We start from the raw sequence: 19,901 nt of genomic DNA, 5'->3' as shown, positions 1-19,901 counted from the left end.
CATCCGGCCCCCACCCCCGTGTCTCCTGTCTGTCCCGGCCAGGCTCTGCTGGCTGCTACCCCACCCCCGTGCCTGACGCCTCTTTGCGCCCTGCCCCCCTCCTCACCCCCTCCGACCACCTGCCTCGCCGTCCCTTCTCCCTGCTGCCTCCTTCCTCTGCCTCCCCCCAGCTCCGTCTTCCCTTTACGTCTGTCTCTGCAGCTCTCTGACTGTCGTCGTCTCCCCATCGCTCCTCGTCTCCCCTCTCTCAGCCCCTTCTCTTCCCCCTCGTTATGCCCGGGCCTCTGCCTCCTCTTCTCTCCTCTCCCTCCTTGTCATTCCCTCCCTCTCCGTCTCCGTGTCCCCGTGCCTTTCTGTCAGAGGCCCCCCTCCTCCTCTTGTCTTCACCCTCATTTTTTCCTACCCCTCTCTCTGCTGTCTCCTGGCCCACCGCCCTTGTCCCATCTCTGCTGGTCTCTCTCCCAGATCCTGGGAAACCCAGCGGGGGTGTTGGGGTCAGGGCTTCACTGGTGGCCCCTGGGAGCCCAGAATGAGGGGTCACCACCTCGCCCCCACCCAGAAAGGGGGCAGGGAGGCTGCAGCCTGTCTGGCCAGAAGGAAGTGACTGTGCTGTGGCCTGGTCACCCCCGCCCCCAAGACCTGCCCGGCTGCTGCCGCCCCCGGGCTGGGGCCAAGTAAACACAGCCGCCGGCAGCCCAAGATATTTATACCGAGGTCCGGGCGTGGGTCCAGTGCCCACCACAGCCCCTGCCCTGCCCTGCCCGCCACGGCCAGCCCCGAGCCAACGTGGCACCAGCCGGCAAGGGGACGCGCTGCAGACACAGCCTCCACTCAGCATGGAGGCCGCATCGCTCGGGTTGCCAGCGGCTTCACTAGGGACACGGGATGCCCCCCCTCCCTGGAAACACCAGCACAAATGCAGCCTCACACGTGCAGCTGCTTGTGAACGTGAACACACCCCACTGAAAACTCGAGAGTGATAGAGCAAAATAGAGACCCACACGACTGCTCACACACTTAAGTCATCAGCCCACATGTGGGGACACAAAATGCAGACACCACCTGCTCACAGATACCCACAGAGGCTGAGAACACCAGTCCCGGAGATGGACACACTGGGAGGAGGACAGCAAGCCTGTGGGAGACACACCCCGTAGACACACAAACATGCTCGGAATACCAGCAACGCACACACTGATCACAAAACGTAACCCAGAAGCTACTCACCCACAGACACAAACACTGGGAACCGTCACACACAGGCAGTGAAAACATCCTGAGTAGGAAACACAACGTACAGGCACACACACAATACCTCCTGGAAACACACTTTTCTCACAGACCCATAAACGCACACGGAAAACACCCGCACTTCCAATCAAACTTATGCTAAGAATGTGCAAATTTACACCCAGAAAAGAAGAGCAAGTGTGCTGAGAAAAAATCCAGACGCATAACACACCCCAGGGATACAACCAACTCATACACGCAGACTAGCCGAGTCACACTGTGTCCGGACACAGAACCCAGAGTGCACACCGGCTTGTGCAGCAGAAACACAAAACACAGGTGCAGGCACAACAAATGCAGCACAGTCTCTCACTCACACACACACACACACACACACACACACACACACGAGTTGAACCCGTGCTGGAGAGACACCAGTTGAAAATCCCCCTTGGTCCATACCCAACACAGCCGTCAGGCACCCAGCCGTGTGTTAGAGACCCCTATGCTGGACACACAAAATTCACACCACAAAGCTTACTGGGTCACACACACACAAATTCACATTAGAAACATGAAAGACACCAACGCGCTGGATGTCCAGAGATGTAGGGGGAAGGGGGCTTTCTCTGCCTCCCCCCACCTCCCCCCTCCCTTTCCCCCCCCTCACGTTGACCCCGTCCCAGGTCCCAGGCCTGACTGGGGGAGGGGGCAGGAAGGCCTGAGCTGGCCTCCCCCGGCCCTGCTTCCTGCCCCTTGGGGGCAGGACGGGAAGCCGGGGCTCCAGCCGGAACCCAGGCTCCCCCCAACGACTTCCCTCGCCGCCCGGCCTGCCTGCAGAGGCGGGGGAGGGGAGCGGGGCGCCCCGAACCCCCGGGCCTGCCCCTGCGGCTGGCTGGGGGCCGGAGCTGCCTGGGCCCCGCGGGGCCAGGTGCCGGGAGGGGCGGGGCAGGAGCCGCCCCCGCGGCCGGGAAGGTGCTGAGCCCGCGGCTTTCCCTGCCCCCGGCGCCCGGGCGGGTGGGCGGGGTGTGGCCCGGGGGCGTGGCCAGGGCTCGGCGACCGCGGGAGCGCGCGGCCGGGACTTGTCCTGGGCCGAAGCGCGAGCCGGGCGTGTGAGGGCCACGGCCCCGGGGGTGTGTCTGGGTGTGCGGGACTCTCCGTCTGGGACCCGGGGTGTGACAGTGAGTCTAAGTATGACGGGTCGGCTACCGTCCGTAGGGCCGTGTGGGATTCCCCAGGCCTGAGCGTGTGGGGCCGGCAGATGTCAGGCCGACTGGGCACAACCGCCTGGCGGTCTGCGAGATCCTGACGTGTCAGATCTCCCTGTGTGGTATGTGTCTGGGTGGGACTGTGACGTGTCAGGCCCTGTGCGTGCACACGGTGCCTGTTTGTGACCGTGACCCCATGGAGGATGTTTGTATAACTGTCGGTGGGTCGGGGCCGGAGTCTCTGTTTCCTTTCCTGACGGGGCTCTGGTGCTGTGAGGAGTGTCTGTGCACGGCACTGCCTCTGCATCTGTGTCCGCAGTGTGGTGGTTGTGCCTGGGATCCTACAGGATGTATTTGTGTGATTGCGTCTTGCTGCGTCCCTATGGAAGTCTCTGCTTATGTTGTGTCCCAGCCAAGCTCCAAGGCTGGGCTGTGTGCATGTGATGGGGCGGCGTGTGTCACATGCCACCAGGTGTCCCAGTCCATGTGTCATGGATCCTGCAGGAGTTTGTGTGTGTGTCCATTGTGGCTCTGAGAGGCGACTGTGTTTGCGTGGGACGTTGGCCAGATTTGAACCTCTGTATGAGTGTGAATGTGTGAATACATGTGCCGCAACCTCACGGGGCTACGGAGACTACACTTCATGTCACTGTGTCCTTGGAAGCATCCCCACACAAGAGGCTGGTGACAATGGCAGCACATCCTTGGACAGTGAACTCCTCCGGCCCCCACCTCACCCCCAGCCCTCTATGGCTCCCAGACCTGGGCCAGGAGGAGTGACCACATTTCTACCGCTGGGCTAGGCTGGGCAGGCCCCGGGGCTGCTAACCCACCTACAAATGAAGCTCAGCACTCACACCATCCTCCCCCAGGGCAGTCACTGAGCAGAGCAGGTCAAGGCCCCAGACCTGAGAAGGGCAGGGGAGAGAGAGGGGGAACTGAAACCAGGGAGGAAGAGGGGAAACTGAGAGGCCAGAGAAAGAGGAAGCGGGAGAGAATTCATCAGCAAGACCCCAGCAGATGGGAAGAAACACAGCAGAGGGAAACCCAGCCCAGCTCAGGGTGTTGTCATTTCTCTCCTGGACAACTGGTCTCCCTGTGGTCACCCTCACACCCGTTCAGTCTACTCTCAGCCATCAACCAGAGGGACCCTCTGAGCACTTAAGTCAAATCACATCCCTCTTCTGTTCAAAACCCTGTCATGGTGCCTGCCTCTCTCAGAGTACACGTTCTCACAGGTCCCCACAGGCCTGATGTGGTCTGGAAGGCAGGACCAGTGCAGAAGTTGTGTGCATAAGCCCTCAACTCTAGCTGCCTGGGTTTGAATCCCAGCTCTGCCATTTGCTAACTATGTGACCATAACAAATAAGTTAACCTCTCTGTGCCTCAGTATTCCCATCTGTGGAGTGGGGAGCAAATGATCTCCAAAGCAGGAGTTGGCAGACATTTTCTGTCAAGGGTCAGATAGTAAATATTGTTGACTTTGCACAGTTTCTACTCAACTCCGCCCTAGTAGCACTAAAACAGCCACAGACAGAACAGTACCAAATGAGCATGGCTGTGCTCCAATAAAACTTTATTTACAGAAACAGGCAGTGAGTCAGAATTTGCCTGCAGGCCATCGTTTGCCAACCCCTGCTCTCTTGGGCTGTGGGGAGAATGCCGTGAACTAGCAGCTCCATACCTGGAGTGGAGAATTGTTGTTATTACTCTCTGGCCTGTGAGTGTTACTTTCTGACTCAGATCTTAACACCTTTCCCCTTGCCCCTCCCTTCCAAACGCACTGGCCTCTTTCCTGCCAGTATAGCTCACCCAAGTTCATCTTTACTTCCAGGCCTTTGCTTTTGTCTTCCTACCAAGAACACCCTCCCCCAGGCTGCCTTCTTGGCTTCCTTCAAGTCCCAAATGCCACCTCCTCCAAGAAGCCCTCCCTCCTCCCCAAAGCCATCTCTTACCCATCCTGCTTTCCTGTTTTCGCACAACTTTACTGTCTGTCTCCTCCCCAGAAAGTAGGTTCCTGGTAGGCAGGAACTATTCCCTTAACCTCTTGGCTTCCATTTCCTTACATTTAAAGTGGGTGTTATCAGAGTCTCTTTATCTCAGAGCTTTGTTATGGTGGCTAAATGAGTTAATTAACATAAGGGTCCAAGGTGCTCAATAAATAAGTCTAACCCATGTTCACCAGGAGTAAGGAACATAACAAGCGCTAAGGAAGTGTTTGTGTGAGGAGGGGCAAATGAATGATGGGCAGAGACAGGAGGAGGCAGATGTACGTGTAAATGTAAGGAGATGGGGGCGGGGCGGGGAACGTCGGAAGGGAAACCCTAGTTAGGCGCCCAACGACACAGAGACCCAGTCCTCTCTCCACCTTTAATGGACCCCAGGTGGGCTTGGGCGCGGTGTCCTTAAATACAACCCTGATGAGGCGGGCAGGGGCGGGGCCGGGCCTGCCGGGGTGGGCGTGACCTGTCGGGCGGGGCGGGGCCTCAGCTGCACTTGCAGGAGCGCACGATCATGTTGGACAGCTGCTCCACCTTGGGCTTGCGGCCCACGTAGTACACGATGGGCAGCGGCTCCAGCGCCTGCGGCACGCAGCACGGCGCCGCCGACGCGCCCGGGTTGTGCTGGTTGTACAGGGCCAGGACCTGCGGGGCGGGTGGGCGGGGTCAGGGTCGGGGCTCATGGGGAGGGTACCCCCACCCCGCCAGCCTCTCTCCATCTCCCTCTGACTTATCTCATTCCGTTTCTTTCTGTTTCTCTGCCTCTCCCCAGTTTCCACTCTTGGCTTGTTTCTCATCGTCTCTCTCTCCTTCCATCTTCCTAATTCTCTATCCTCCTGCCTTTTTCTCTCTCGTTGTGTCCCTCCGTTTCTCTCTTTCTCCTTCCATCTCCCCACCTCTTCCCTAGCCCAAGTTATGCGTCTCCATGGGTCTCCCCATATCTCTGTCTCCCTCTGCCTCGTGTCTCTAACTGCTCAGACCCTGCCTCTAGCTTCTCTCCCATCCCTTTGCCACCTCTCCGCCAATCTCCCTGTCTCCTCTCTTTCTGACTACTATTTGCCAGTTCATCTGATTTTACCTCTTTCTCCCTCTCCTCCCTTGGTCCCTGCTACCCTCATCCCCCCCCCCAGCCAGGGCTCCAGACGCACCTTGCTGTACTGCGTGTCCAGGCTCCAGATGTAGGGGCAGGGCCCCAGGCAGAAATTGGCGTGGTAGCCCTTGGGTTCGTGAATCCACTTCCAGCCCAGGTCCTTGCGGAAGTCAATGTAGAGCTGCCGAACGCAGCAGTTCTTTTCCGTGGAGCTGCAGGCCGGAGGGAGGGAGGAACCCGAGTCAGGAGAGTGGAGGGGCTGCCCCTCCTCCCCTGGGTGTGCATGTGTTTCACCCTGGTTGCCCGCCAGCACGGTCTCCATCTTGGTCTCCCTTGCAACCCCTGTGATGATAACAGCAATGACAGTAATAGTAATGATCATCACTAACGCTGATAAAGCACTTCCTCTAGTCCAGCACTGCGCTAAGGGCATCCTCATAAACATTATCTCAGGCAATGCTCAAGCCTGTAAGAAGCCAAATGAACGTCCAGAAGGGACGGCTACACAAATCACAGCACATCCACACAATGGAACATAAAAAACACAATGCAGCTCCATGTGTACTGATAGGTTCTACGTGTGCAACAAATGTTTACTGAACTACTACCATGTGCTGGGCTGGGGTCTACTGGGGACGCAGTACAAACAAAACAGACAGAAATCCCTGCCTTCTGGGGCCACATACTAGAGACTGTCCGTCACTCCTCTGCTCTGAGCAAGGCAAATGCCCAAGCCCTTGCCATGGACCATAAGGTGCTACCAGATCTGGCTAATCTCAACTCCCTCCCCACTCCCACTCTCACTCTCCTTCAGCCACATTACCATCCTCGCTGTTCCTGAGTCGCAGCCCAGGACATTTGCACTTGCTCTTCCCTCTGCCTGGATTGCTATTCCCACAGATACCCACTCTGGCTCTGTTTCTTCACTCCATTTGTATGTATGCTCAAACATCCCTCACTCAGGGACCCTTAACTCCTAGAACACTGCCTGGCATGCAGTAGGTGCTCAATAAATATCAGTCAAACAAATGAATGTAGTCTCCTCAGAGTCCTTCCTGGACCATCCTACCCAAAATACCAATCCAAATGTTTGTTAATTCCATACAGTGTAATAACAGCATTCAGTTATGTGAGAAAACATGAAAATGACTGCAGCTGAAATGGGGCAAATCTTAATACTTGTTGATACCGCATGAGAGTGTATGGGGTCCTTGTACCATCTTGGTTGCTTATGAATACATTTAAAGTTTCCCCTAAGAAAAAAAATTTAAATCAGAAGAGGAAAACTAAACCATCACAGTGACTTTTCTTTCCCCTTCCTCAGATTTGTTTTCCTTCTTGCCACCTGCTCTTTTATTAGATACTGATTTATTTATCTGTTCGTTTTCTGTCTTCTTCTGAGGACAGGACTTTTTGTCTGTTTTGTCCCTAAATGTGTCCCTGCAACAGTGCCTGGCATATAGCAGGTGCTTAGCAAGTGCTGGCTGTATAAAATAATTGATCAATATGTTAGGTCTTTTTTTGCAGTACGCGGGCCTCTCACCGCTGCGGCCTCTCCCGTTGCGGAGCACAGGCTCCAGACGCGCAGGCCTAGTGGCCATGGCTCACGGGCCCAGCCGCTCCGCGGCACGTGGGATCCCCCCCGGACCGGGGCACGAACCCGCGCCCCCTGCATCAGCAGGCGGACTCCCAACCACCGCACCACCAGGGAAGCCCTGTTAGGTCTTTTAAAAGCACATTGGAGGGGGCTTCCCTGGTGGCGCAGTGGTTGAGAGTCCGCCTGCCAATGCAGGGGACTACGGGTTCGTGCCCCAGTCTGGGAAGATCCCACATGCCGCGGAGCGGCTGGGCCCGTGAGCCATGCCCACTGAGCCTGCGCGTCCGGAGCCTGTGCTCAGCAACGGGAGAGGCCACAACAGGGAGAGGCCACAACAGTGGGAGACCTGCGTACTGCAAAAAAAAAAAAAAAAAAAATGCACATTGGAGGGACTTCCATGGTGGTCCAGTGGTTAAGAATCCTCCTCCCAATGCACGGGACGTGGGTCCAATCCCTGGTCAGGGAAATAAGATCCCACATCCTGCGGGGCAACTAAGCCTGCACGCCGCAACTACTGAGGCCGCACACTCTAAAACCTGTGCGCCACAACCAGAGAGAAGCCAGCCCGCGCGCCACAACGAAGAGCCCGCTCACCACAACAAAGAGCCCGTGTGCCGCAACTAAGATCCAATGTGGCCAAAAAAATAAATACTTTTTAAAAAACAAAATAAAATAAAAAATAAAAGCACATTGGAGAGTGGTGGTATGTAAGACACTACTGCCCTGGACTCATGATCTCTGTCCCAGGCTCGGATGCAAAAGTCAGTCCTCCCCAGTCTGCGGCCCTGGCTCCTGCATGTCTGGTAGGAAATGGGGCATTTTCTGTGCTGGCCCCTGGGGCCATGGTTGAGATGGGCTGGGAACTTGACTAAAAAGCTTGACTCATGGGCAGCTGAGAACACTTTAAATTCCATGTTCATAACATATGAAAGAAACACTATGCAAAGTCACAGGTACAGTGTGATCCAAATTCTGTTTTGAAGAGAAAGACTGGAAGGCAATATATTAAAATGTTGACAGTGACATTTCACATGTGGCAATGTGATGGGTGATATCGTTCTGTATTTTCCAAATTCTCGATAGTGGGTATGTGTTACTTTTAGAATCAGAAAATAAACTTTAAAGAAAGAAAATGCAGTACCCCCCCCCAAAAAAAGGCTCTACCATTTGGACAAAATAAAAAACATATACATGGCTATGTGTAAGTGTCTCATACAGAGACTCTCTGGGAGGAGACACAAATACAATAAAAGCCTCCTCATAGAGGGGCTGGAGGCCAGAGCTGGAGGGTCTCTGAGTATCCTTTCTGGGTTTGATCCATGTGCATGTATTTTCCTACTCAAAAATCAATAGAGGAGGGGCTTCCCTGATGGCGCAGTGGTTGGGAGTCTGCCTGCCGATGCAGGGGACATGGGTTCGTGCCCCGGTCCGGGAAGATCCCACATGCCACGGAGCAGCTGGGCCCGTGAGCCATGGCCGCTAAGCCTGCGCGTACGGAGCCTGTGCTCCGCAACGGGAGAGGCCACAGCAGTGGGAGGCCCGCGTACCGCAAAAAAAAAAAAAAAAAACCTCAATAGAGGAAAAAAAAATCAATAGCGGGAATTCCCTGGCGGTCCACTGGTTAAGACTCCAAGATTCCACTGCAGGGGGCGCGGGTTCAATCCCTGGTCAGGGAACTAAGATCCCGCATGTGTGTGGTGCGGCCAAAAAAAAAAAATCAATAGAGAATTCCCTACAAGGCAGGTCTTATTATTATTCCCATTTGAAGGATGAAGAAATTGAGCCTCAGAGAAAGGGGGATGTTGTCTGTTTACTTGTAGCCTACATGTGGTGGAGTTTGGGGCCAGGTTCACAGCTAACTCTGTGCTGCCCTGGAGTCTGTGGCCTCATCTGCCCAGTGCAACCATGTCAGCTTAAGCAGAGGGGGAAGAGGCAATGTGACAGGATCTCCCAGGGCAAGACAAGGCCTCTCCAAGAGCCACAGGACGTTGAGAAGGAAGTTAGGAAACTTAGATTACTGTGAGTTCAGCCTGGCGCCTCCCCAGTCTGGCTGGGCCTCAGTTCCCTCATCTGTACAAAGATGCAAGGGATGTTGGATCAAATAAGATGTTGTTAAGGGCCCAGGAGGCATCAGGAAATCCATGGATGGGCTGAGGGAGGGGCCTGAGCCCCCCAAACCATACGCACCTACGTGTGTATGTATAGGCATATTCTGGGGAAAAAAGGTTCCTGGCTTTCGACTTCTCAAGGGGTTCCCGGACTCACAAAAGGGGAAGAACCACTGTCCAGAATAATATTTCATTTCTGGTCCAACTGTGCCAGGGTGCTGAGGTCCTAAGACTTGAAGTGTGTGATTCTATTATCCAACTCAACGGTTCTCCCTATAGGGTCCCTGGAGCAGCAGCAGCACCGTCTGGGAAATTGTGGGAAATGCAAATTCTCAGGCCCCACCCCAGACCCACTGAATCAGAAACTGGGGGTGGGGATGGGTGGGATACAGCAGGCCACATTTAACAAGCCCTCCAGGTGACCCTGAGGTGCATGCCTGGGGCTGCTGCATTCCAGCTCCTGTGATACATGCAGTCCAGGACCTTGCAGCTCTGCCCTCCAGTCTACCAGGACCCAACAGGGCCTGACGAGTAAAAGAAACCCACTTGGGGGACTTCCCTGGCAGCCCAGTGGTTAAGATTCTGCACTTCCACTGCAGGGGGCAACAGTTTGATCCCCAGTCAGGGAACAACTCAGATCCCACATGCTGCGTGGCTTGGGCCAAAAAAAAAACAAACAAAACAAAACAAAACAAAAAACCAAATACGGTCTATACATGGCAATTATTTGATACATATTTTAATATTCATTTTTAAAATCTACAGAACCATCTCTCTGTTTCCCCCCTTTGTATTGTATTTGTTGAAGAAACTGGGTCAGGTTTCCCACAATCTAGATGTTGCTGACTGCACGACCGTGGTGTTGTTTAACATGTTTCTCTGTTCTTATATTTCTGGAAAATTGGATCTACCGTACTGATCAGCGTCAGGTTTGATTTTCTGGCAAGACTTCCTAAGTGACATTGTGTCCCTCATGTGGCTGGCACTCTCTCTCTGTAATAGTATAAGCTGTTGGCACTCAAGAGCTCAATCGATTCATTCATTCACAGGGTTGTTGGGCAGAGGGTAGGATCTGGTGGTGAGCAGAGCTGACTTTCCAGCAGGAGAACTGCACGTAACAAAGCCCAAAGGCACCATCAAAATATTAAGCAGGGGAGGGCCAAGGTCACATTATCACTCTAAACTCGCAACATTCTAACTCTGAACTTCAACATTCTAGGACTACAACTTTTCAGTTTTCTTAGACTGCAATACACCAGCCTCTCAAGATTCTAACACACCAACAAACTTCCAGCTTTCTAGGATTCCCACATTCCAGCTCTCCAGGATCTTGGCATTCTTGAATTCCAATATTTCAGAAATGCATTCCAACATTCCACAATTCTGAGCCCATCACTCAAGAGGTCCAAGCTGCCCCTTTCTAAGATCACAGGCTTCCAAGATTCTCACAAGATTCCAGCCCTGAGTCCCAACATTCTAGGTTACCAAGACTCTGGCTTTCTCCAACTCCAACATTTGTGGATGCTAATATTTTAACACAGGATTCCACTATCCTGGGCCCAATATTCAAGGACTCCAATCTGCCGATACGGGAGACTCCAGTCTGTCAGTGGTATAGGAATCCAACACGGGCAATCTTCCAGTTCTGAATTCCCAAGTTTTAGGATCCCAACATCCCTTGAGTCCAACATTCTCAGATTTCAATAATGAATACCGATTCTAACATCCTAGGATCCCCACATGCTCGAACCCCAACCTGCCAGCAGTACAGGAATCTAACGTGGCGAACTTCCAATATTGAATTCTCACATTCTCAGTGTTCAACATTCTAATAGTCTCTGATTCCAACGCACCAGCAAGAGAGCCACCTGATCTCAGCATTCGAGGACTCCCAGTTCGCACATCCCAGCATCCTAGGCCTCAGACCTCATCCCCTGAACGCTCCAGGCTGAAGGAGATGCCAGCCCAAGCATAGCACCAGCCAGGTACCCAATCTGCGGTGCCCGCTCAGCAGATGGCAAGGAGGCCCCCAGCCCGGAAGGCGTCAGGGGAAGGCTGCAAGGTTCACCTGAAGCAGTAGTTGGTGTCCAGCGCTCGGCGGTGCCGGGGGCTGTGCAGGTGCTGGGCCCTCTCCAGCGGGGTGGCCATGAGGAGCAAGAAGGGCCGGTTCATGCCATGAATGGTGGCGAGGTCACCCCGGCGGCCGGAACTGAACCCTGCTTTGGTTTGGGAGTCAGGCGGTGGGGAGGGTGGGGGAGACATACACACACTCTCAGATGGATGAATGGGAGACGGTCAAGAGGAAAACACACACACACACACACACACACACATCACTGGTGGGCATGGGGCCGGGCCGGGGAGGTGGGCCTCACCGTTAATATCCACTTGGAGTGTGTTATCTTTGCTGTCACAGGAACAGTGGGCACTGAGGCGAAAGCCCTCTATTTCCTCTGTGGGAGTGGGGAGAGGAAAGCCAGTGTGAGGGGGCGGCTCACCCAGCCCCTGGGTGAGGAGAGAGGAAGTAGCAAACACCTGGGGTGGGGGTGGGGGGACCTCCTTCCTGCCCCTTCCCCTGCCTGCCCTCTCACTGCACCCTCGTCCTCCGGTCCTTTGCCTTGCAGCTTCCTCCTCCTCCAGGTCTCGGCTCAAAGGCCACCTCCTCCGGGAAGCCCTCCAGGACACAGCCCCTCCCCCACTATGACAGCACTTTATTTTCTCCATAGCACTTACCCTGACATTTGTATCTGGCTATTTATTTCCCTCTTTGTTCTCAGTGGCAAAGCAGGATACGTGGGGGCAGGGATCCTTGTTTTCTTGTTCCCCACTGGGCCTGGCCCACAGTTGTAAAAACAAACATCTCCTGAGTTCGCACTGGGTGCCAGACCCTGTTCTAAACACTTTTTGTGTATTATTTCCTTTAATCCTCACCAAAGCTCCCCATTTTACAGATGAAGAAGCCAAGGCCCACGGAGAGGGGGTGACTTGCCCAAAGTGGGAAAAGGCAGGGCTGGGATGCAAGTGCCTGGGCTCTTGTCCCAGGGCCAGTGTGGAAGAAAGTTTTCTTGAATGAATGAGTGAATGCCTTTCTAAGCTCCCACTATGTGTTGGACCCTGTGCTGGGGACTCTGGACTCAGCCATCAGCCCAGGACACTTGTCCCAGCACTCACCTGCTCCCTAACCCCCATCTTTTCCTCTGGCCAAACCATCACTTATCTCATGAGTCTCAACACAACCATCCTCATCCAGGAAGCCCTCCTGGACCCCTCCAGATGGGTTTGGATGCCCACTCTCGGCTCCCACAGCACCTATGGCCTCCCCCATCCTGGCCCTGGTCATTGTGGCCATCACAATGGGAGTCAGGCAGGCTCCCTGCTAGGGCTTTGGCAAGATTTCCTAGGTGTCTAGAAGTGACTGTGGGCCCCATGAGGGCAGGCCTAGAAGTTGTCATGGTTACCACTGTGTCCCCCACACCACCCGCACAGGGCCAGGCACATAGCAGGAACCTACTGGCATCTACTGAGTGAAGGAATGAATGAGAGGGAGACAGAGGGAGACTAGGAAGGGAGTTGTGGGTACTGTGGGCTCAGATGGGACAGGACAGACAGTCCTCTTCCGGACAGATCAGGTGTGTCAGGCTCTCCCTGGACTCGAGGGCTCTGCACAGCCTATCCCTCTGCCTTGAACACTCTTGCCCCTCCGTCTTTCCCAGGCTGGCTCCACTCATCCCTCAGACAACCGCTCTAATGTCCCCTCTTCCAGGAAGCCCTCCCTGATTTCCCAGGCTGGGTCAGACACCTCCTCTGGGCTCCCCCTCCCAACCCTGCCCACTCTGGGACATTACTACCTGGTTTTCAGGTCTTTCCCCCAAATCCCTTAACCCGAGCAATGGATGATAAGCTTCATGAGGGCAAGTATAGTGCTGTTTTGGTTACTGTTGTGTCCCCAGCATCACCCAGCACAGGGCAGATGCTCAGGAAATGGATTTACCATTAATCACTCAGGTTTGAGTGCCTGGAAGGAGGCCCAGGTCTGGGCTCTTTGGCACCAACATGGGGTGGGCAGTGCTAGGCAGGGGAGCCCCAGGACAAACAATGGGATCAACCCCATTACAAAATAGGGGTTGGGGGGGACTTCCCTGGTGGTCCAATGGTTAACAGTCCACGCTTCCACTGCAGGTTCTATCCCTGGTCGGGGAGCTAAGATCCCACATGCCACGCAGTGCGGCCAAAAAACACACAAAAAATAGGGGTGGGGCAGACAAGCAGTCCTCACCTCCGTGGGTCAGCCACTGCCGCACAACTCCAGTGACATCAAAGGACAGCCACTCCGGTGAGTCGCTGGGGGCCAGCAGCCGGTTGCTGAGGTAGCGCCAGGAATCATTGCTGTATTTCTGGGGGATAATGAATTGGGGGGAGAGACAGTGGGTAGATGCTGCCACACACCCCTCATGTACACTGCACCCCTGAGACCATCTGCTCCCCGAAAAGGGCCTCCACACAGTCCTGCAGACTGTCCCCTCCCAGACACCCAAACCGAGGGGCCCACAGGAGCCACCCACCCCACAGCAGCCCAGAGGGGAGAGAGAACCCCAGACTTGGGGGTCAAGGCACCTGGGCAGCTCAGCCTCTATGCCTGACCCCGGCGTGGCCGTGGAAAATTCCTCTCCCCTTTTGTCCTTGGTTTCCTCACTGATGAAATGCCAGGCGGCCCCTTTCAGCTCGGACAGCCCACGATGCCACGATTCTCCTACTGACATCGTAGGGGTCACTGACTATAGACAGTTCTGTAAATTTGGCCCCCCAAATTCTAAGAGTCTATCACATTCCTTCTTCTTTGAAAAAAAAGTATTTGTTTATTATTTATTTATTTATCTTTGGCTGCGTTGGGTCTTCGTTGCCGTGCGCGGGCTTTCTCTAGTTGCGGCAAGTGGGGGCTACTCTTCGTTGCGGTGCGCGGGCTTCTCATCGCGGTGGCCTCTCCTGTTGCGGAGCACGGGCTCTAGGCGTGCGGGCTTCAGTAGTTGTGGCACACGGGCTCAGTAGTTGTGGCTCGTGGGCTCCAGAGCACAGGCTCAGTAGTTGTGGCACATAGGCTTAGTTGCTCCACGGCATGTGGGATCTTCCCGGACCAGGGCTCGAACCCGTGTCCCCTGCGTTGGCAGGCAGATTCTTAACTACTGCGCCACCAGAGAAGCCCCGAGTTATCACTTTCTAGAAGTTATGTTAGAAGTCATTCCATAACGCCAGTGCTCAGTGGCACCGCAAGAATTACACATTCAATGAGCCTGAGACATTCCAGAGGACTCATGTTCTACAAACCCACGAGTCTGACATGCCACAAACCTAGACGTTGCAGACGCCTGACATCCATGTGGAATGATCCCCTGGGAGCTGGCAAGATAAAAGCGAATTCTCTAGACTCCAAGAAGTTAACATCAGACAAAGTTCCCTTGTTGTAAGAGTCTAACATCTACTACTGAATCTAACGTTCCACATGACAGGGAATCTAGGTCACATAACCTTCAAGAGAATCCAGAACTTCTTGAGGCTCCAATCTTCCTGGAGACTCTTCTAGAAAAGAGCTAACCAAGTGAACTTTCTGTGATGATGGAAAAGTTCTTTATCTGTGGTGTCCAAAATAGCAGCTGCTAACCCCATGTGACTACAGGCCACTTGAACTATGGCCAGTGAGACTGAGGAACTGAATTTTTTCTTTTACTTCATTTTGATCAACTTAAATGGCCGTATGTGGCTAGTGGCTACTGTGTGGGGACGGAACACTTTGAAAGTCTGCAGCCTTTACAGAGATTCAAACTCAAAAGTCCTGAGTCCTTAGAGTCCAACTCCTCAGATTCCGGCCTTCCAAATGTTTAACCTTCTAGGGCTCTAGGAGTCTGAAAGTTTCAGAGCCCTGTGATTCCACAGTCTGTGCCTTCAGGATCGGTCACTATGGACCCTGCAGCCACCAGCCTTCCAGCCACCCCAGCCCAGGCCACCTCTGGGGCCCTCGCCCCCACCTGGTACAGCTCCACGTGCTGCTCCACTTTTAACTTGAGCCTCAGCAGGCGCAGCTCTGCCCGAGAGAGCAACACAGGTTCGGGCACCGCTTCCCGGAGCTCCGACGTGTTGAAGAGCATATACATGCTGTGTGGGCTACGCTTGATTTTCCCATAGATTTCTAGGCAGGAGGAGTCGAGAGGGGGGATGTCAGGCTTTGACAGGGGCAGGGGAGCTGGCGCGCCCCAAGTCAAAGAGCCCAGGGTTGGAGTCTAACCCTAACACATTTTAGCTGTGTGACCTTGGGTGACTGGCTTCTCCTCTCTGGGTTTGTTTCCACCTCTTTAAACGGGATCTTATCCACCCTTCCCTCCCATCAACTGGGAAGTGGCCCCTCAGTACAAAGCTGGCACGGGGTGGGCACTGCTCTGCTTGCTTAGGCCTCCCCAGCACTTGGAGCCTCAAATGCAAGTTATGTCGCAGCACAGGGATCAAGGGCATTTGAATCGGACTGTGCTTCTACTGCCTTCTTTCTTGGGCAAGTCACAAGCCCTCTCGGAGCCTCAGTGTCCTATTCTTTGGGAAAGATCAACCTGACATCAAGTTCTCTGCCTCCCAACCCAGGCTCTCCTAACTGAAGCGCTGGAACTTTGGGCAAGTGAATTCCTCTCTGTGTGCCAGACTCTCACCTGTAAGACAAGGACTGATTACAGGATGATAGTGTGAAATAAGTGAGATGATGCAGATAAAGTATGTCGCACAGAGTCTGCATACAATGCTTACTCTAATGTGTGTGTTCAACAACCCCATGAGGAAGATACTATTAGTATACCCATTTTATAGATGGGAAAACTGAGGCAAAGAGATGAAACAATTTGCCCCAAGATCACGCAGCCAGGAAGCTGCAGAGTGGGGATTCAAACTCAGCCAGTCTGATTCCAGAGACTGTGCTCTTAACCCCTAGGCTATGCTGCCTCCCTGATAACGTGACATTACTCTTGTTGTTGTTGTTGTTGTTATTATTATTGTTTCCTTCCCCAGCTGGTTAGAGAAGGCAAAGTTCCTTCTAGGTAAGAATGGCTTCGGGGGCGGGGGAAGGGGAACAGAGAAAATTAGGAAGAGTTTTTTAGTCTAGGAAAAGTTTGGGGTTGGGAAAGAGGGGGGCAAGCCATGAACTCCTGGATCAACTGGGACAGCTGTTTTAGGCCTCTGCAGTGGGGGCATGGAAATGGTGGAGACATCCGATGAGAAAGGACAGAGGAAGCCCCTTCTGTGGGCCTCCTTCCCCTACTCCTCCCCCCTCTAGCCGGGCCAGCCCCTGCCCCGCACAAAAAAGCCCTATCTTGGCCCAGGGGTTACTCAGCAGACCCCAAAGGAAGGGTAGAGCCCAGGCCTGGGAGACAGATAGGGAAGAAGAGAGATAGAAGGGGCAGGAACGGTCAGAGGGAGAGATGGAGAGTAGGGTATAGAGGAGAAAAAGAGAGAGAGAGGGAAGAGATGGAGAGACAGAAACTGGGAGACCCAGACTGGGACAGAGAGAATAACGGTGATGCGGGAGAGATGGAAAGGCAGAGATGGGAGACGGAGACACGCGGGAAGAGAGGCATAGGGTTTGGGAGCGAGATGGAGGCATTAGAGAAATGAAAAGAGATTGAAGGTATCAGTGTTGGAAAAATCTCTACAACCAAGGTGAAGCTACGACGGAAAAGGTGAGACGGAGATGTGGGAGGGTAGGTGTGTCATTCGGCTGAAGCGACCACTGGGTGCACAAATGGGCCAGAGACCCACAAGTCTAATGCCCAAGAGGGAAAATGAAAGCAGGGGGGTCGCCCCCAAACCTCCGGGCCACGCGGGACGCCTGGGTCTCCGCGGGCGCCGAGGGGGCGGGCCCAGCGGTAGTGCCGCCCTCAGCTGGGGGTGAAGGGGGCGGGAGGCGCCGCCGCCACCGCGAGGGCGGGGACCGGACCTGCCTCGTCTCGCCCCAGGCTCCGCGCGCGATCCCCGCCCCCCGAGGCACGGGAAGGAAAGGAAGGGAGGGAGGGCTAGGCGGCCGGACGCTGGGGTTTCCCCAGCCTCCTAGAGAGGAACTAGGAGTTTGGGGTCCAGGCTCTCAGCATTCAGCTCTGCGGGGGTTCTCCTGTCCCCTTCCGGAAGCGCAGGCTCCTCCCCCCGCGCGTGGCACACACGTGGGGCTTCCTCACCCCTACCAGCTCGGTTTTCTCACCCGGGTCTTGTAGAGTCGCACCCACCTACCTCTCCCTCTACAGCTCGACTCCTCACTCAGCCCTCTCCCTTCCACCCCGCGGCGTGGCGGAGGCTCGCTGCTCCCAGCATGGCACCGTCCATCCCTCCTCTGCCCCCTCCCAGGTCCACCTTTCCCACGCTTGTCTCTCCGCTCTGTATACCCCTTCCCACGACCCAGTATTCCAGGTTTCCTGGGGGCTCGCTTCCTCCGCTGGGCTTCCTCCTCTCACGTCCGTCTGCGAAATAGAGCACCTCCCGGCGCATCCTCGGCATCCCCCTGGGGTCTCCGCTTCTCTCCCGCTAGCTTCCCCCACCCTACGACCTCGCGCCCCCTTTTGACCTCACATTGATCACCCCCTCCCCGCCTCTGTCTCTAAGCCCTTCCCCAATCCCGCGTGTTCTTCGCGCCGTGTGCAAATGCGTCCACTCTCCACTTTCTGGAACCTCTGGGGTTCGCTTCACCTAGTTTTTTTGTCCTTCTTGAATCTTCCTGCCTCATGACCCCTGAGCTCTGGGTCAGTTTTCCCCACTACCTCTCCTCTCCCCAATGCCGGGGTCCTCGCTTCTCCCAAAGCGAGCTCCCTCTCTGCGGGCCCCACCCACGACCCCCGCACTCTAGTGCACCCTGCAAGGGGAAGTCTTTTTCTACATCCCCCCCGTAAGTGCTTCGCTTCTCTCCCGCTAAGGGACTCCCCCCGCCCACGATCTCGCATGTTCCTGTAGCCCTCCAAAAGCGGTCCACTCCGCTCACCATCTCCTCTTCAAGACCAGATACCTGGGGGGTAGGGAGCTCAGCCCTATCCTCTTTGAGACTCCCCCTCCCAAGTTCCCGGCGCCCCCGGGGGTCCTCTTCCTCCAGCCAGTTTCCTCTACCGGTAATTTCCTCCCCGTGACCCCTGCACTCCGGCGCCCCCTGGGGGCTCCCCTCCAGGGTTCCCCTGCCCCTCCGAGCTCACCGTTGCTGTTTTCCACCATTAGCACGCGGGTGACCTCCTTGGCGTAGTAGTCCGCCTCTGGCTCAGGCTCAGGTTCGGCACTTTCCCCAGCCACCCGGTCACGGGTACTGTTGTAAAGGGCCAGTACGGCCTCGGGCAGCGGACCGGGCGGCACCTCCCCCTGGCTCGGGGGGCTGGCGAGCCGAAGCTTGGACAGAATCTGGCCGCGGATGGCCTCGATGCGCTTTCGCTTCACCAGCTCCATGTCGATGGTCTTGCAGGTGGACAGTCCGGCGGCCGGCCGGCCAGGCGGCAGCACTAGTAGCCACAGCAGCGGCAGCAGCAGCGGCAGCAGCCGCAGCCCCGAGGGCGGCATGGGGGAGGCGGCGCCCCCGGCACAGCCGAGAGCGCGAGCCGGGCTGGGGTGGGAAGAGGGAGGCCCCGCCCCTACAGGGGCTGGGGGCGGGGGTCTCCCGAGGAAAGGTAGGAGGGTCTGGGGAGGGGGGGAGTTGAGGCCCTCAGGGAGAACGGAGCGGAGCTGGAGGGGAGGCTCTGATGGGTGTGTTCTCGGTATCCCACGGCAAAAACCGAAATGAGCGAGATCTGGTACCAAAGGTGGGTGGTCTTGAATAGGAAAGCTGAGGCAGGTCTGAGATTGATCCTGTCTCCTGGATCCCGGAGGAGAAGGGTCCTTGGATGCGCGGGGGCTCAAGAGAGAGGCTAGGAGTTGGGGGCCGTGCGGGGGGGTGCGACCGATGTCTGGGGTCGAGTCCTCGCGGGAGTCGGGTTTGAGGCTCCTGAGGGCTGGTCCGGAATGGGGGCGCCCGGGGAACGCCGTGTGGGGGGAAGGAAAGGAGCAAGCGTCCGAGGCGGTGCAGGGTGGAGGTGCGGTCTGGGGTCCCCCAGTCCTGCCTCGCGGAGCAGCGCTGCGCGAAGCTCCCCGCGCCTTTGGCTCCCAGCGGCAGCGGAAAAGTCTCAAAACTTTTTTCCTCTTCTCCCAACCAGCTCGTCCCTCCTCCCGCTCCTCCTCCCCCTCCTCCCCGCAGTGGCGGCGGCGGCGGCGGCGGCGGCGGGGGCGGCGGCGGCTCGTCTCAGACTCTGGGGCCTCGGGCTGCTCCTCGGCGGCTCCTTCCTCCGTTCCCGGCTGAGGCCGGCCCCGCGGGCGGCTTCGAGCCGGGGGGTGCCCCGGAGGGGGCGTCCCCCCTGCCCCCGGCCGGCGGCCTCGCTGTCTGGCGGATCCGCGGCGGGAGGAAGGGAGTGGGACGGCCTGGGGCGCGAAGGGCGGCGGCAGCGGCGACCGGCTGGGGCGGCGGGGGGTTTTTGAAGCCGCCCCGGCCCCACCCAGGAAGCGCGCGGGGCGGGGGCGGCCCTCAGGGGGAGGGCATGGGGCGGCCGGTCCACAGTCCTCATCTCGCGTGGGCGGGCTCCAAGGGGGGTCCCTTAAGCCCTGGGGGGAGGGGGCGGGCACCCGGCTCCGCCCCACCAACAG

At 56.1% G+C, this 19,901-nt stretch overlaps 1 protein-coding gene across 3 annotated transcripts; it reads right to left on the bottom strand.

The window, feature by feature from the left end:
* Positions 1-4,005: 4,005 nt before the first annotated feature.
* On the bottom strand, positions 4,006-19,761 carry TGFB1 (transforming growth factor beta 1). 3 transcript variants are annotated; one of them, XM_060083731.1, is made up of 7 exons: positions 18,434-19,761; positions 15,254-15,414; positions 13,510-13,627; positions 11,609-11,686; positions 11,302-11,452; positions 5,587-5,740; positions 4,006-4,122 (listed from the first exon to the last, which is right to left on the bottom strand). In XM_060083731.1, the coding sequence occupies exons 1-7, from the start codon at positions 18,786-18,788 to the stop codon at positions 4,108-4,110; spliced, it is 1,032 nt and encodes a 343-aa protein (XP_059939714.1). In that variant the 5' UTR covers positions 18,789-19,761; the 3' UTR covers positions 4,006-4,107. The 3 variants fall into 3 exon arrangements, with proteins under 3 accessions (XP_059939714.1, XP_059939712.1, XP_059939713.1); XM_060083729.1 differs by lacking the exon at positions 4,006-4,122 and adding an exon at positions 4,795-5,083 and having other exon boundaries at positions 18,434-19,757; XM_060083730.1 differs by lacking the exon at positions 4,006-4,122 and adding an exon at positions 4,795-5,083 and having other exon boundaries at positions 11,302-11,449; positions 18,434-19,753.
* Positions 19,762-19,901: the final 140 nt, after the last annotated feature.

Source organism: Mesoplodon densirostris, chromosome 19, assembly GCF_025265405.1.
Source record: "Mesoplodon densirostris isolate mMesDen1 chromosome 19, mMesDen1 primary haplotype, whole genome shotgun sequence".
Lineage (NCBI taxonomy): Eukaryota > Metazoa > Chordata > Mammalia > Artiodactyla > Ziphiidae > Mesoplodon > Mesoplodon densirostris.
The sequence above is the reverse complement of the archived record's forward strand: the minus strand, read 5'-3'. Positions and strand labels throughout refer to the sequence as shown.